General features: G+C 39.7%; 1 protein-coding gene across 2 annotated transcripts in view; it reads right to left on the reverse strand.

Moving 5' to 3' along the window:
• Positions 1 to 18041, reverse strand: part of LOC134425032 (protein FAM169B-like) — a 39551-nt gene that overhangs the window by 5846 nt on the left and 15664 nt on the right. For both annotated transcript variants that reach the window (XM_063169226.1, XM_063169225.1), the window contains 4 exons: positions 12801 to 12886; positions 11090 to 11264; positions 4286 to 4468; positions 1814 to 1942 (listed from right to left, as the gene is read on the reverse strand). In XM_063169226.1, coding sequence (XP_063025296.1) covers positions 1814 to 1942; positions 4286 to 4468; positions 11090 to 11264; positions 12801 to 12886 — 573 coding nt within the window. The remainder of the gene's footprint in view (positions 1 to 1813; positions 1943 to 4285; positions 4469 to 11089; positions 11265 to 12800; positions 12887 to 18041) is intronic.

The raw sequence follows: 18041 nt of genomic DNA on the forward strand, positions 1-18041 counted from the left end.
TATTCTGACCTCAAGATTACAGAAACCTGTTTTGGAATATGCATGACTGCAGAATTCCTACAAGAACATAAATGGTATTCAATCCTGAGTACTGGTGTGGGGAAAAAAAATCCATAATATGAACAAAATATTCAATTTTTCTTCTCAGTAATTTTGTTCCAAAACACAGCATTGCACAGCATTGCAAATGTCAACAGGAATCTAAGAAATCAGAGCAGAATAAGACTTGTCTATTTTCACAGTTGTTGCCATAGATCCTGATTGGAGCTGACAATATTGAATTACATTGTGTTTTGCTTTCTGCATAACAGAGAAAGTAGGAATGACGACCTTATTCCCAAGAGACATCCCTAAAGATAGAATCATAGCATCATAGAATAGTTTGGATTGGAAGAGACTTTTAAAGGTCATCTAATCCAATCCCCAGCAACAAGCAGGGACATCTACAAGACCACGTTGCTCCAAGCCCCATCCAACCTGACCTTGGACACTTCCAATGATGGGACTGTCACAGCTTCTCTGGGCACCTTGTACCAGGGTCTCAACACCCTCATAGCAAAAATTTATTTCCTTATATCTAGCCTAAATCTATCCTCTTCTAGTTTAAAATCATTATCCCATGTCTTGTTGCAACAGGTCCAGCTAAAATCTTTATCCCCACCTTTCTTACTGTCCCTCTTTAGGTAGTGGAAAGCTGCAGTTCCCCAGCCTCATGTGTATTTTTTACTGACAGCAATTCTGGTGGAATGATATTTCCCCATTCTTTGGGTCATTCATCTATTTGTTTTTCTAGAAGATGGCAAAAAGAAGAAAGAAAAAAGAAAGCATCTTCTCCCCCAGGATCTGCTGAGTTTTGATCTGATTGTAGTTGTGTTCAGTTGCCATTAATAAACTTCACTTAGCAAGATTAAAGGTTTAGCTGGTTTAAAGCACAAGGAACACAGATATAATGGCTTCAGAGGAACCCAGCCTAGGGCTAAAGTCTGACTGAACTCTCCTGTGGGTGCTGCAGACAAGATGAAACGTGGTGTCTCAACAGAAGGTTCCCGAGCCAAAACAGAGCAGGATGGATGTGGGAAGGCATGGGAGAAATTTGCTGCACTTCCAGAAAGAGACAAAGTGTGCCCTTTTTTTGGAACCCAGTGCTTATCACAGCTTGTGGGCATGCAGCAGAGGGGCCTGCCTGGGTCCTCCAGCCACCTGAACAGATTACATCAACAAGATTCCCATATGAACCATGAAAAGGTTTCCCCATTCTGTCACTATCTTTTGTGAAGCGGGCAGAAAATGCTCCCAAGCAAAAAGGATTTACCCTGTAGGAGAGTACTTGGAATCTTCCAAAACCCATAATGAAAACCTTTGTGTTTCCATCCAAGAATGGTATTGGCAGCAACTGAAGGTAATTAAACACACTGCCCACTGGCCATACAAATTTTTTCTTTATAACAATTTCAGAGAAACAAACCCCTGTCTATAACCCAGACAATGTGTTGTGCAACAGGGATTTTTTGGGCTAACTTCTACCCTGCTCTAAGCACACTGCAACAGGAGTTCCAGCCTTTTTATGCCAAGGCTGTGCTTTGTTCAGGATCTCTCAGATGCTCTGCGGTTCCATTTCATTACCTCATAATTTCTAAGAATTGTCCTGTTTACTGTGAAAAGATGAGGAAACTGGCCTGCACACTCAGTAGTGCCTCCATGTGCAAACAACAGAGACATCACCTCTCCATGATCACTACCTAACCCTTGGTTACATTTCTTATCTTTATAGAACTACAACACAGACAAGTTCACACTGCTTGTTTTAACTCACTTCCTGAAGGGGATGACTCCATCTGAATTTTTAACCAGATATTCAGTCGCTGGCTCCAATCTCCTGGTGCTTCCACTTCCCACAGTCGCTTCTGCTCCTCAGGATGAGCCTGCAGGAATTTCTGGCATACTGAAAGAAGAAACCAAGGGGTAAAAGTATGAATGAGTGAAAAGTATATTGGAAGAGGGAGCATGTTCTATCTCAGAAATTCTCTCAGACCTACTTTCATTAGTTCTTTTAGAAATCTTTCTTCTCCCTTCTCGTCTTCCTCCCCTTTGTTTTAGCTGGGACTTTTAGGAAAAGTCTATTTGAAATGGCATAAACACTCATGAGCGCATCCTACCATCTGCTTCAATCTAGATTATTTCCTTGTGAGTGCAGAAATAAGACTTGAAATGATTTGCTGAGCACCTTCTACTGACACTGCAGCACAGAACAATGCCCAGACAATCAGTGGGTTTCACAGCAGTGTGGGGTTTTTTACCCTCACTACTCTGAAAGGAGAGGGGCTCCTCTATCTTCCAGCTTTGGCCATTCAGAATGCTACTTCAATTTCTGTTTATAAAGAAAAGCTCTGCTTCAGTTTGGTTTTGGGCCAAAGTCACCCTCCTTTTCACTACTGCTACCCTAGGCCCCATTGTTATCTTCATTTATTTCTTTGGATGTGGAAAAGAAGAAATGGGAAGAACCAAGGGAAAAATTACAGGATACATGTGACAGGTGTACAATCACCTTTAAAAACCATATTGCCACAGATTCCTACGACTGTCAGTACACACTGACCATCCAAAAATTTAGGTCTGCTTATGTTGTCAAACTGAAGTATGTTCTATTTAATGGTATCCTTAGGATGTGTGCAGTGTCAAGAGGAGCCCCACGCTGTAGAACAAACAGTTCAAAACATTTACAGGGCATTTTTCAACTTCCCTTAACCACTATCTTATCAGTTGCATCAACTGCTCTAAGATAGGGATCTGTAAACAACGAAATTACTGTCATTCTCTGTCCATTGTAGTTCATCATACTACAGAATGGGTCATTTATCTTCAACATTCAGTTGAGTTTAACAATGGGATCTCGAAACAAAAACCCTAATTCTGGTATGTAAACATTTGCCTTACACTAATGACCAGATCACAGACATTAATTTTATCCAAGGATATACAGACCAAATTATTCATTCCAATAAAAGCTACTAAAACTAACATATATACTAGAATCCAGGTATCTGCCACACAGCTTTTTCCTTCCTTCAACGCCTCTACAGCAGCTTAAATATCATGTCCATGTTAAATAAACTGTCCACAGCTTCAGAGATTTCAGTACAGAGATTTAAAGGTTGCATTCATTTGTCAAAGCATGAAAATGTGGTTCCAATGAAATTAAAAACAGACAGTAACTTCAATACGCTCAAAATTTAACTAAGAGTATTGGTATTTTTATAAAAGTAAACCTAATTAAAACATGATGCAAGTCAAATTTATTCACTACTAGCTCTAAACTTAATTGAGACAAAAGCAGAGTCTTCCAACATATTGCTAGTGTTAACACATAAGAAATGCAGCTTTCTCCTCCATGCTTTCTAAAGCCCTGAGGTCTGCCAAAGGAAAAATGGATATTATTGGGAAAAGAGAAGGAATGCTGTCAATACTATTCCCTCCTGAAATCAGAAGTAGCAGTACCTGCTCAGGTGCTTTTGAATACATTCAAGGGCACATAATAACCAAGAGAGAGAGCAAATGGGGCCAAAATTTTGTTGACACTTACAAGAAAATAACTGGAAAGCTGTAAGTCAATCAAAACATCTCCTCAAAAATGATGGTGAAGACTGCACCACACAGAGAGCAACCTCAGAAAAAAGTACTTTTCTAAAGAAGACACTTTTATAAATAACATGAGCACGGATTTTTTTCTGAATTTTACTACCAAAACCAGAGTTTTGACCTGAAGACAGAGAAGATATATGACTACTTTGTGATCTTTTAAAAGTGACAAATGTTCAAAGACAGTTGATACAAAACAAGTATTGATGTAACTGCATGACTGAGTAGAGCCTGGGTATTTGGATTATTAAATGTAATTTCTTAAACATGCAAGATCTACCAGAGCATTATGTGCACAGTGTGGGCTTGTCAAGATCTTATGAGTCTTTTCCCTGTGGTGTCAAATAAAATGTGTAAGTCCCTGTCTAGGGCAATGACATAGTTCTGAGAGAGAGCAGTTCTAGGAACACAAACTGTCAAACAGGCACCATGAGTTTTGTGCTTCTTGTTGTCTTACATAAATATTGGCCTACCTTTCCACAGGAAATTCCAGATGGCTCCAGAAAAGAACCATTTGCAGGCAAACAACAGTTCAGTTCAGACAAGGGCACTGAACTCTTACACAGTGAGGACAATCTTCCCAAGACCATATTGAAAATTATACATTATACATGACCCTTACCTAACGTGTCCACATCAAAGGATTTACCTTGATACATGGCAGCAGAAATAGGGCAGCTGATCCCCAAGGCATCCTCAGCCAGGAAAGACTGACAGAAATCATGCAACATTTTCATCCCTAGGCCACCTCTTCTGTACTTTCTCTGGACAAATATAGTATCCAAAACTGGCAGCAGGTAACACTGACTGGTTGTACCACCACACAGGCTCCCTGAAAACAGACAGGGAAAAACACATCCATTTACAAACAAAATTGGTGTTGCTGCACTAACTGCTGTGTGATTTCAGCCACATACACCGCCCTGGTACCTTTCCACAGGCTGTGAGGATGATCCCAGCTGAAGTGTATTTGCACAGACAGTAAAACACTTTCCAGGAGGATGATTTTTCCATGAAATGGAGAGGACCTGCCTAACGTGGCTGACAGGTCTCACCAGAGTCTTTTCCAGAGTCTGATTCTTCATCACACTATCTTGGTACACAGGCAATGTATATAGGAAAGCTCACTGCAAAGATTTAAGATTTATATCTCTTTGGTCTAAAACCAAACAGATATAAATATTCTGAATGTAATGTCAGTATACTCCCTTAAAAAAACAACTGAGTTGTGCATTTTAAAAAAGCACTGTTAGAGCTCCTTTGTAAGTCACTCCATTTCTACTGAGTGATAATTTATCACACATGTAGGTGCTTCTATTCCATCACTTGAATTGCCACTATCAGTGTTAAACCAGGGGTTTCACTCAAGGACAGTCCTTGCTAACAAACACATTAAGTCAGTTAACTGAAATCATGGGGTCATGACATAATGCTCTACATGTGGACAAAATACAGACTCAAGCATAAGCCTCCAAACTATTAAAACTAGTTCTCAGTGAAAATTGTCCAAAATAACCCCAAAACACAGAATGAAGGGATTTATTTTGCAATCACAAATCACAAACTCAAACTGGAGTCAAGAGAGAATTGATTAAGAACAGACATTCAGCATCCAAAATTTTGATGTTCACCCTAATCAACCTAGGGTCCTATTGCTGCATGCAGAATACCCTAAAAATAGAACTTCAAATGCCCAAACTTCAAACTACTTTACAGCATGAACACTCTGTTCTGAAATTAATAACCAACATCGGTTCCCCAACCACCTACATATAGGAGAGGGTCTCCATAGAAAAACCTCATGGATTTATTTTAATTTCTAGAAAATATTTATGAAGATTTTATGCTGCTTTTGAGCACATGGCAGGTTAAATAAAAATGGGTATCCAGACCTTTATAACAGAAAATGGTTAGATTTTCATACTTTGTTGTTTAAGTCTCATCAAGACTTCTCAGTTTATCTTTCTTACTACTTCCTAGTGGACCTGACTCAGTCTAGTTTTCAGAGTTCTGAGACATGAAGCTTTCATCACTTCACTAAGACCTATTTCACAGTTTTATCAATGCTCTCTTGATTTCACAGTTTTATCAATGTTCTCTATTGTTCCTAAATTCCAATAAAAGACTTCTACTTAACAGATCCTTTGATTTATTTTTTTTTTCACATTCCCACAACTGTCTTAAACTGGGGTCTATTTCTGCTCCTCCAGTTAGTGCCCAGCACCTTTCACTGACACTGGACAGGCCTGACTTTTACTACTCTCTTTTCTAGGATGCCAATCCAGCACAGCATACATGACTATTTTTAATTCTAGACCCTGCTTTGTCAAGCTCACCATTTAGCAAGAATCCACGTCTCACAGACTGAGCCATACAACAAAAGTGTGTAGCTACATAACCACCCATTCACATCTTGATTAAGCTTGGTTCACTCCTGCTTAACCAAAGTGCATGCTTAACTTCAAACACATGTTCCAGCACATTGTTGGAAGAGGGTGGGTTGTGGTGGTGTTTATAACCTTTCAATATTTGTAACACATGATGGGTAGTTACTCTTTTTGTCATGAGCCAAAAAATTGAGTATACCCCCGGTCCCATTGTTAGCTGCCAACCCAACAGAGATGTCAAATTCCAGCAGAATTGCACCATACGTTCTAAGGGATAAAATTTTTCTCATGAGGTCTTTAAGAATCCCTGCATGTTGCAAGTGTTCTTTTAAGTATATTATTATCTCATATAGTCTGTCTCCTATAAATCCTGAGGAGAGTGCTGTGCAGCAATCCCAGGAGCTGAGTGATTTATGTCTGAGCTCCTAATTTTGTGTTGAGAAGATGACAAAAACTTGTCATGTCTAAAGGCGCTGTAAATAAAGAAACCATGAAGCCATTCTTCACCTTGTCCCTGGGAAACACATTAGGAGAGTCACAGCCCACAGGCATTTGAAATAAAATAAACAAACAAACCAACCTTTGGAACAAAGGCCACTTTGTCCCTGTTTCCCATCAAAGAGCACAAGGTTACTGTTAGCTAATGGTGGCCCGGAGGTGGCCACTGGGCTCTCACACATTTGGTTGGAACACACAGACAAAGTTTTGAGGTGAGGGAGGAGACAGGGAAAATAAGGGCATTGGTGATGGAGAGGGAAACATTCATGCAGCCTGCCCTCTGAAAGCCTTTGATCTGCTTGGTTAGGTCACGAGTGCCAAATGACCAACTTAGGAGCCAGCAAAATGGCAAACAGATATTACAAGGGCAGGAAAGCAGACAGCCATTAGCATTCCCACAGAGCCACAAACCAGAAAAAAAAAAAACAATCCGGTCCCCACATCCAACAGACCCAAACAAAACAAGGTTGTGCACACTGACTGTTTCCCTGCTGAACAACTTGGCTTGGCACACACATGTTTGGACAGGCCTGAGCACTTGTGTAAAGGGTGGGGAATATTTCTGCAGAGCAGAACCCAAGGTCAACCCATTGTGTGAGTTTGTATGTGAGAAGGCGAACAAAGGTTCTGGCTTCAATAAAATTAAATGAATTCATGTCTGGACTGGTATGTAGTCATTTCATTTTCATTACAGCCAGAACCTTCAATCCGCCTCAGAAATGCACATTAAAAATATTATTTCTAGCAAACAGAAGGAGACAAAAGCAATTATTCAACAAGATTTCAGCTAACTGTCTGTCAGGTTAAATTCGACACCGATTTTTTTTTTTTCTAAAAGAAATTGATGTAATTGATGAAAAAATCAAATCCTGTTACGTCTTTCTACAGGATAGTACCTGGGCCACCAATATCAAAAGACATTTCCAAAGGCTTGTATGAAGAAAGGTATGAAATGAATTTGAGCTCAGGAAGCCACTTCCAAGGACCATCTCTAAGGCTCTGGTGTAGGAAAAAAGCAGAGATAGAGACAGGGATGCTTTTTTGCTTAATCCACATCTGCTTAAGAGTTTTTGCAGTCAGGTGTTCCCAAACTGTGACTTGTGGAGCATTTCTAAAGAATGAATGAGAAGCCAACAACGCACCTACTCCTGATACACCTGTATGTTTTACAGCCTTCTCAGAGGACTCCGTTTGGTTAAGGCTGGTTTGATTCACATCACTCCAGATTTTACTACTAGGATTTGTCAGGAGGGAAGGGACAAGCTTTGACAATCTGACTCTTTTGTTTTTCATACCACAGACAGCTTGGTCTGCAGCTGGGCAGCTCATGTGTGTTACAGAGACAGTAATACATAACAGTAGGGAAAAAAAAAAGGTCTATAAAAAAGGGATTTTGTTCTGGTTTGTTCTTAAAAGCACTAAGACACTCCTGGCTCACTGCATCCTCCAACTTTCTTGTTGATTTATTTGCATCATGAATCTTCTACATTCTCCTGGCATTTATGTGAAGGTGGTAAAGTCCATTTTCAGTAATTATTAGTCCTCAGTAAATAAGAAAGGAAAAACTTTCAGGGAATTACATGGTCTCACTGCACAAGAAACAAGTGTCAGTAACCGTGGTAATTAATCCTACATCACCACACAGAACACATTCTTTCTGAGGTTTTCACACAGAGCATGAAATAAATACTTTAAACAGCATAAAACAGATCCCAAACCCCAAGTATCAATATGAAGGCTTTCTGCAAAATATTTCATTTTCAGGTTGCTGCCTGTAGAGGAAGGCACAGGAAGAGGGAACTGTGTTTCCTATTGTACCTTTAAGTAGCTCCATTTAGTGAGGTCTAACTGCTCTGCTGTCTGATATGGAAGCCGCTGACATAGATAAAATTGGAGACATTTATCTTGGCACGTGACAAAGTGTCTTATCAGCCTCATTAGTGGCTTAGTACATCTCATCAATCTTTAGTATACCCAGTGGTAAATGCTGCATGCCTGTCATTGGACAGGAATAGGCACATTCCAGAGAGGCCAAGTTGATGATCTGTGCAGTCATGAATAAATTTTGCTTTAATAAAGGTGTCTAATGCTCACAAAAAGTGATAGCCTTGAAGAATGAGACTTCTGTTTATCTATACAACAGGTGCAGGGTGGCCAGTGCCAGAAAAGTGGCCAAATTGTCTCAAAACCTTGACTTGCAGTAGTTACTGCATCTCTGAGCAAGAAGGGTGCTCGAGACCATCTGTGCCTCTTTAGCTGGACTATTAAAAGAGATCCAGCTAAGGGTGGTCATAAGATGGATGGAAGCATGGAACTGAACCAAAATTACCGAGTTCACTTTGTACAGGCCACCTAGGAATTGGCAAATGGAAATGACATTACAGTATTGCCAAGATAGTTAATTGGAATCACTGAAGTCCATTGAAAATTTAGTTTGCATAACGACACATTAAATCTGCAGCAAAGATAGAACAGACTCACTGCTCCTTGGTCACCACTTCTGTGATTCACCCAGAAGACTTATGTTTGAAAGGGCCATGCTCCACAGACCTTTTCTGGCTTATTTGCCTCCACTGAAGCATGTTTTTTGTCATGCTGTAGATAATGAAAAATTCACCAATGAGAAATACAGTTGAATACAACATCAATATGAGAATCTCAATTATCCAGTGAAAAAATCATACTGGAAAGAATGGTCAGGTAATTGCAGGGCATGGAAATAAAGGGAATCAGAATCACATGGTGGGCACAAAGGAAAATAATTTTTTCCTAGGACCAGCACAATAAAAATTCCTGTAGTTAAAGCTGCCTCTACTAAATGTTCTGACCAGGACAGCAAAAGGAAAAAGAACTTATAATATAATTTCTAAAAATTAATTATGAAAATATACAAAACAACCTTGTGAAATACAGCTTCTGAGTGAAGATATTTATCTTGGTCTGTTTTGGGCCTAATAAATCCAGGGCTCTTCTAAAAAGGAGAGAGAATAGAATCAGTCACAGCATGGCTGGTATGAAATCAAAATCACAGAACTTCAGAAAGAGGAATTATTTTCTAAATGCATACATCAAATAGCAAAAAGCAGCAAAAACAATCAGCTTCAAGCTTCCCAAAAAGGCTTTGGCAAAAGACTGCAGCAATTTGTGACACAGGCCAAAAACTAACAAAAATAGCTGCCCAGAGAAAAAAAAACACTGGCAAGAAAAGGCAGATGCTGACAAAGCTGGACTTGAAGGATTTGTATTTTATGTGGACCTGGTTTAAAACCAAACTGTGACTCTCAACTTACTCAGAAACAGTTTCAACTTGGCTAATACTCCACCCATAACAGACTACTGTGCACATTCATTTCACTGGAGCATGAATCATTACAGCCCCTACAAGTGTTTCTTTCCAAAAGCTTTGCTCAGGAATATTTATGGACTTGAAGGAAAATGCACTTGTGTTTGGCATTACAAACCAGTTCATGAGCATAATCAGAGACACAGACAAGGCTCCTTGATCAGAGGCTGAGATCTGATTCCTCACTGACGGCGCAGCAGCACCAGCACGGCGCTGTACACGCTACACCTCTGTGCGCATCAGGATTTTTCCATCCCAAGGAGCAGAACATCTCTTGTTGCTGGCCTTTGGGACTGCAGCAGAGAGGCACCTTCAGAGTGTCCTCTGGAATCCAAAACAACCCATCTCTCAAGCTGGGTTTTTTTCTCCCATTTTGGATGGAGGGCTATCAAGTCCTGACTTGGGCAATATCTTACTTCCAAAGATCCCACCTTCTCTGTGTTTAAACTTCTGGTATCAAGGTGATTCCCATGAATCTTAAGCACAGGCTGGTAACCAGCTCCCACATGGGGGCACAGGCTCAACTGCAAAACTCGAATTATTCCAATTAAGCCTCTTCCACTCCAGACTGGTTGACAGCAATTATTTGCATTAATACAGACTCTGTGTTTAATAAGACCTTTACTAAAGTTAATAAAGTATCCCTAAAGAATTAAAACACATTTTCTTTTCTATGCTACTTAATCAATTAATTATGAAATCAATTAATCATCATCCTTTAAACTGGGAGTACCACAACTGCATAAAGCATTCCAGAAGTGATCTAGTGCACACACTTTCCTCTACACAACCCAGCCACGGCTCCTCACACATCCAAAGATCCTTCCTCTTCTTGCCACCACCAACTCCCAAAATGTTTATCCACTGGGAACTGCACTCCTTTTTCAGGTATCATTCTTTCCAGGATGCAGTTCTCCATCCTGTGGGTAGCCCTACATTCTTTGTTCCTAGATGTACAACCTCCTACTTGGCTGCATTGAGCACCTTTTATTGGAGTAAGCCAGTACCTCAGATCAGAATGGGGCTTGGAACTACCATGTTTAAATGAAAATAACATGGATGGCGTCCAAATTCTGGGAAGGTTTGTTCCCCAGATTAATTCTGAGGGAGATTTCATATAAAAATGTAAATGAGAGCCAGGATTATTTATACTGAAAGATAAACAAAAGGATTACATTTCTAGCTATTAGGAACCAGTGGAAATGTGTCTCTAAAATGACCTTACCTTTCATCTTGACCGAGTAAAAGGCAGCAGCCTCGCCGTTCCTCCAGAGTATCTTGGCACGCTCCGTGGCAGAGTGAGGTAGAAAGAATGCATCATTAGCTGAACTCCCTTCCAGCATTCCAAAAATAATGCAGTTCAGAACAAAGAGGACAATCCTTTCTCCAAATGTCTGGACCTAAGAGAACAAACAAAAACAGACCAAAGAAAAATGAGGCAGAGAATAGTATTTTGCATCTCATAAAAGGTTTCAAAATCAAAAGAGGCTGGGAAGGAGGAGGTCAGGAAACACATACACTTAATTTGGGGAAAATACCTCCTGAGTTGGTTCAGCTACAACAACAAAAACAGTTTTTCCTATTGTTTCACCCTCTATCCAGTGGGCATAGAATAATTTAGTACCTATTTATAAAGCTTGACATATCTCTTGTTGTCACAGAGAGGAATTCTAAAGCAGCAGAAGTATCTTGATTGCAGTCACAGATTTGGAACCAGGACCAAGGCAATCTAATCCTGCTCAAAAGTGAAATGAAGATTGGATTCACACTGTGGGCCTGGTCACCTCTCCCCTATTACCTGTGTTGCCACAGCATCGAAGAATTTCATGGGCCAGCACCTTACTGAGTTAGACACTGTACAAAACAGAGAATGGTCTGTCCCAACCAGCTGTAATCTAGGTGCAACATGAACAATTATTCTGTGTTGAATTCTTAGGAGACAACTGACAGGATAGGGAGATGAAGGAATCTAAAGGAACAAGATTATATTGATCATCAAGGTAAAAACTGTTGCAAAGCTTCATATGAATGCTGAAAAAGAAATTAGTTTCCACATATAATGGCAATTTACCTTTCAGCAATGAGCTAGAGGGGGTAAGATTTCTATTTTCAGACATTATTTTCATTCTCTGTTGATACAGAGATGCTTGAAAGCCTGAAGGCCTGTGTCCCTGCTCCAGGTTCTATCTTGCAAGGATTGTTATCTCAAAATCCCTCCAGTTCAGTTACCCATAAAAAGCCTACTTAATTCTGCAAATAATTAAACACTATGTATGACAGGAGAAAATTATAAAGGAATGGAATCATTAAGGACCAAAAATACTGAGAGTTATGTAGGAAAAAAACCTGACTTAATAACCTCATGACAACACAGCTCATACGCAGCAGGCATCTGACTTTTTCGTTGCGAACAGACTCCAGGCTACCCAAATCTTTCCAATTATGAAAAAGTAGTTCTATCTTACCAAGATAATTTATTTTGAAAAAGACTTACGGACATATAAATGACTAAATAGAAACCATTTCATAAAATGAATACAATATAAACATTATCCAAGGGGAAAAAATCATAACTAGCTAGATAAGACATTGTTCCAAAGGGTAGTAACACCTCCCACCAGACAGTTAATGTGAGAAATTATTGCTAATGTAGTAATTCAATTTATGATTACTCCTTTAGGAGGCAGTGAAGGTAAACTAAAAACCAAAAGAAAACAAATCCCACAGATGAATCATAAGCTGCATGCACAGAATTGTTTAGAGAGGGCTAATGTGCTTGTCGCTGTGTCCTGGAGACGTGAAGCACTTGGTGAGCCACAGAGCCCAGATCCCACAGGTTCAGAGCAGGAGCTGCTGGAGACCAAAGACAATTCCATATAATTGCTCTGGCTGGGAAGCTCCAGGGTAAAGGCAACTGTTCAAAATAGCATCCTCACCAAAATAAGCCCATCTCGAGCAGGATCAGCTGTCTTCACAACATCTTCCACAGGCCACCAGCGCTGGCTCAAATAAACCGCCAAAACTACAGAAACAAAAACAGGGGAGCACGTTACCCACAAATACAAAGCAGGTTCTCTATTTTTCCACAGGCAGCCTCAGACCTACTTCTCCCTCCAGCTGACTCCAGCCTGTTCTGCTGTGAGACAGAAGAACAACAATTGTATTTCAATTTCACCTCCACGTCCCTTGATATCCAATTTCCAGTACTGCACGAGGCATCAAGTGAAGGTAATTTTTCTCAGGAATTGATGTGACTTTGGTGTGACAGCCTGTGTTCCATGTCAATAAAGCACTTCCTGCTTAATACTAAGTTCAGTAGCAGAGTAGGTTTGAGTGGCATTTGGGACAGTGGAGCTACCTGGATAAAGGTTACAGTTTTCAAGTTTCTTTCAAACATTCCCCTACCTACACATATGTATTTGCATGTATTTGAGTGCACATATTTGCACTCATGCAAGTCAAACATGAAAATTCTCATATCTGCTTATCAAACAGCTTTTCAGCTCTCTCTGTGATTGAATTTCTATCTATGGGTAGCTTTAGAGTACAGACTCCTAAATCTCTGCATGGACAGATATTTTCTGAGGTTCAAATGCACACTGAGAGGTTCCTATCAACAAAAGACAGACATAGACATGCATAATAAGATACACTTTTGCTTCAGGGCAAAGTGTATCAGCAACCCACGCAAGTCAAGTCCTCATGTAGGTGTGATGTAAAACTTGCACCCCACTTCTTCCCATCCTTCCTCAATTTTTCACATTTGCAGGAACAAGTATTTAAACCCTACTCCTACATGTTCATCTACAGAATTCATTGCCTGCCAATAGATTTACAAGGAAAAGACTTGAAGCAGCAACAATGACACTGAAATTACTTCCAAGCCTTGTTCAGAAAGAAAAGTTTTGACATGGGGTCATTTCAAAGGATAGAGAATAAATTTCAAGGATTTAGATGAGGTTTTGGAATAAACACAAAAATCTGATCATTTATGACCACAAACACATCAAACAGCAAATATTTCAGCCAAAAGAATTCTTAGTATCCATGTACTGGTGACATTCACCTAAAGTACATGGCCATGATTTCAGGATTGCTCAAGAACACCAAATAGGGCACCTACCATGTCCATTTTTATATAGAAAGATAGAATATAATAGAGGAAGAATGTTGCAAAGAACAGCACAGAGTTCACATGTTTGAATCCTAAAAGAGTGCTCCAACAACTGGCTCTAACCTACCCAGCTAGGGACAAATATAAGAAAGTTCAAAACCATCTGTGAGTTAGAAACAAATTCACACACAGGGAAATGAAATGACTTTAAGGACAGGATTCATCATTTACCTGTTTTAGCCTCAGGTTATATGATTGTCACTGATGCACACAGGTTAATTTCCCTTTTTGCTTCAGCCTCTATCACTCCTGCTGGTTTTAAGGCTGGAGATTCAGCTTAGCTAACTTATATTTCCAATAAATTATTAAAGCATGTGCCAAAAAGCATTACACTTTGTGTGCTGGGTTAACAAGGAAGAAGTATTGCACGCAAGGGCAGATGCCTGTTTATAGCAGCAGACTCAATTCATTAAATATTATGCACTTACTTGCATGGGATTTTCATACCCTTTCTGTGATGGATTCAATCTGTTCCCTCAAACCCTTCCCTCTGCTTTCAAATGCAGCAGCCACTGCTCCATTACACATCCATGAAACATGCAGCTACAAAGGGAGCTGAGTCACACAAAGGGGACATCATGGGCCAAATGCTGACTTTAATAAGAGCTGCAAAGAGGTTTGGCACACAGTTCAGACATACAAGACACATAGTAAAGGTCAAAAAAGTTTTTAAAAGCTTTGAGGAAAACAGGAAGATGCATAACCACGTTGGAAGGAGCTGCTTTTATAGAACATTTACTGTGCTGTTCAATAATTTAAATGTGTGGAAGGGAACACTAGTTGACATAGCAACTGTCACATCACATTACTTGAGCAACCTTATCTATATGGATGCCTTCCTTGAAGGAAAAAACATTTCTCCAGATTTCACACAAACATATGTACTTTGCTTTTTGTTATCATTTTTCAAGTCAACATCTGGTCCACAGTTAAATCCATCCATGCTTCCCCATACTCTCATTTTCATTTTATAATCAACTTTGAGGAACACTACTTCAAATGCAAACATGATTTGTGAGACCACATGTTCCCTCTCTCTCCCTTCCCAGCCTTGTTATCCTTTCCAAAACATTCAGTCGAGTTCACCTGATCACAGGAGATGGAGTTACTGCCAGCACACATCACCTGCACCCTGTGAATCAGGATGTGACTGCAGTGACCTTGCAGCTGCAAAACCTGATGTGCTTGACTGTGCAGTTGCAAGCCCAGGTGAAATGCATTTCAGGTCACAATTAATGGGGTTTACACATGCTCAGGTGGGTGGCTTGCCCTGTAAGCACCAGCTTGCTAAACCTCAGTACTTTCATCACCTGCACTCAGACAAACACAGAGTGTTGCAAGAAGGTGACAGGCAGTGGAGCACAGGATTCCACAGCACAGGGTGTTTGAAATCCAGGACTGAACTGAATTAGGCACCAAGCATAATGCAATTGTGATTATGAAATGTCTACTTTTGCTGGGCAAACATGGATCCCTTCCCAACTCAGGCCTGGATTATATTTTTACTTCCTAGGCTATGCTGGCCAAATGTTCCCACACTGGTGTTTAAATGACTATTTAAATGAAATGTGCACATCAGGATTCTACACACAGAGCAAAGAAGAAAAAATAAAGCAACATCCAGCTTGGCTCTTCTTTTTCCCCTGCCTTATCTGAATTGCTGAAAGACATCCCTCAGTTACAAACTAAATAAAGGTGATGTTACATATAAGAGATGTAATTAGAGTTAATAAATATCTAAGATAAAGTAGTGGCACTTTCTGTCATCTTTAAAGCCATCTTCACCTTAATCCTGTCACTCTTTCAGATTGCTGACACACTTAAAGAGGTCACTTCTGTAAGACTTCCACTGTGGAAATACTCTGATACTGGAGCAAGGTCAGAAATCCTACTCTGAACTGCATTCTGCAGCACTGACATACCCTGAACTAGCTGGGTTCCACAGTTCCCTGTCTTTAAAATGGAATAAGAGCATTTCTCACTCTTTTCTAGGAATTTTATCAAAATAAATATATTAAAGTTTGGGAGGCAGGCAGATTCCTGCTGGAATGGCAGCCATTCAAGTTTCTCAGATAGATTTTTCCTGCAACCAGTTACATTTTCTTCTACTATTCAGGCTTCACTCAGCGATTTGTTGCAAATGTCTTGTGATAAATGTTCCAAGGCATCTCACAGTTATTGTGAATTATTACATGCAGCATACAGAAAATGCCACAATAAGGTATGTTTATTTAGTGTTATAAAGATGTTAATCACCCATGTTATGCTCTGTAAGCCCTTACAATGCAATTTACATTCTCATAAAAAATATCTGTACAGATATACTAACAGAACACAACACTCAGCCCATCAAAAATAAATTTAAAATGCTTCCAACCAAGACCAAGTCCTACAGAAAAGCTGCCATACTAATTTTCTCTTTGAAATATGCAGATCATTTCAAACCACAAGCTATTCATCGCTTCTGGACAACCCATCTTATAAAGATGATCAGAAATAAATCTCAGTGGTGGAATCCACCCCTCTTTAAACCAATTCTCAAGAATTAAATACCATCAAACAGAAACACAGTATCTGGGGACAACCAGAAAATTTGCTTCTAAGAGTGCTCCTGCTGTGGATGAAAACTAAAATGCAGAGGTAGAGGACAGGTAGAGGAAGAGAAGATATTAACCACAGCAAGACTGTTTCCCTCTTCCATCTGGATGAAACTTGTTTCACAAGAAAAGTGTAAAGCTCAAGTCAGGAAAAGAAAATTATGTAACTTGTTAAATGGTTTCATTTTCTGCCCTTAAAGTCAAATGTCCTTAAAGTAACAAAGACTAAGTTAAAATATATTGCCTTTCTCTGAAGGAATTGGTTTGAATTAATTTGAGCTGTTCACTGGTCAGAACAAAAGGTCATGTAGGTGAGCAAATCCAGGTGGAGTTTCCCCATTAGCACAGTCTGCCACCCTAAGAGTCAATTCCAAATCTGCTGAGCTGTTGGAAAAAAATTAGGACAAAATACTTCAAATGTATATACCCATCTGTATAGGTATGCACACACATCCCAGCAGGCTTTAAAGAACTAATGAAAATTTTTTAACACTCATCTGAAAAAAAAAATCACATCAGTCAAACCTGATGTGAGCAGGAAGACTGATCATATGTTTATAGTATATAAAATCTAGAAACAAAGAACTTCCAGAAAATCCTTTAAATCACACTTTTGGAAGGAAATATCAAAAGCCAGGTGATGTAGCAGGCTTAGAGATCTCTCTGTTCCTCTGACTCTGGACTGGTAACTTGAGCTGAGATTTTGCAAGGAGGGGTCACAACACTCAGGCTGTTGTTTATAATATAATAAGGTGTTTATTCTGGTAGGTTTAAGCTTTTAATGAAGATAGCTATCAGGTAATTTAGGCTCCAATTGGACTTGTTTGACTTGTTCCTGTGAGAAATCATTTTTCCTTGTGTGCTTGTATCTCATTAATACTTCTTGTTCCTAATATTAAATGAGATCATTTAACTGAAGAGCTGTGCTAAATGCACTTTCACCTGCATCTATTTAGTAATCCTTTGTTTCTGCACTGTAGTTACAGAACTCAATTCCTCTTGTGAAGCCTAAACTAACTCAGTGCTGTTTTCAGCCATGTTCCTCTGAACATGAGTCAGGAGATGAGCACAACTGCACCAAGAGTCAGTCTGGCCTCTGGTGTAGATGCTTCTCCCCTTTATCACACCAGTGTGTTTCTCTCTTCAGAAAAACATTAATGGAATACATAAATTAGTGTCAGAAGAGTAATTCTACATCAATAGTTTTAGAGGGACCAGGAAGTCTTTTGACTACAGCTGGAACTTGGAAAGGTCTCCCACCTTGTCCTGTGAACCACAGCCCATTAGCAAAGGCCCAGCTGAAATCCTGTGCAGAAGGAGCTGGGAAACTGCAGAGTTCACCTCTAACCACAGGTGATCTTAATCTGCTTTTTGTTCTTCTGAAGAAATTTCCTGGTCACAGGGTA

This window comes from Melospiza melodia, chromosome 15, assembly GCF_035770615.1.
Source record: "Melospiza melodia melodia isolate bMelMel2 chromosome 15, bMelMel2.pri, whole genome shotgun sequence".
NCBI lineage: Eukaryota > Metazoa > Chordata > Aves > Passeriformes > Passerellidae > Melospiza > Melospiza melodia.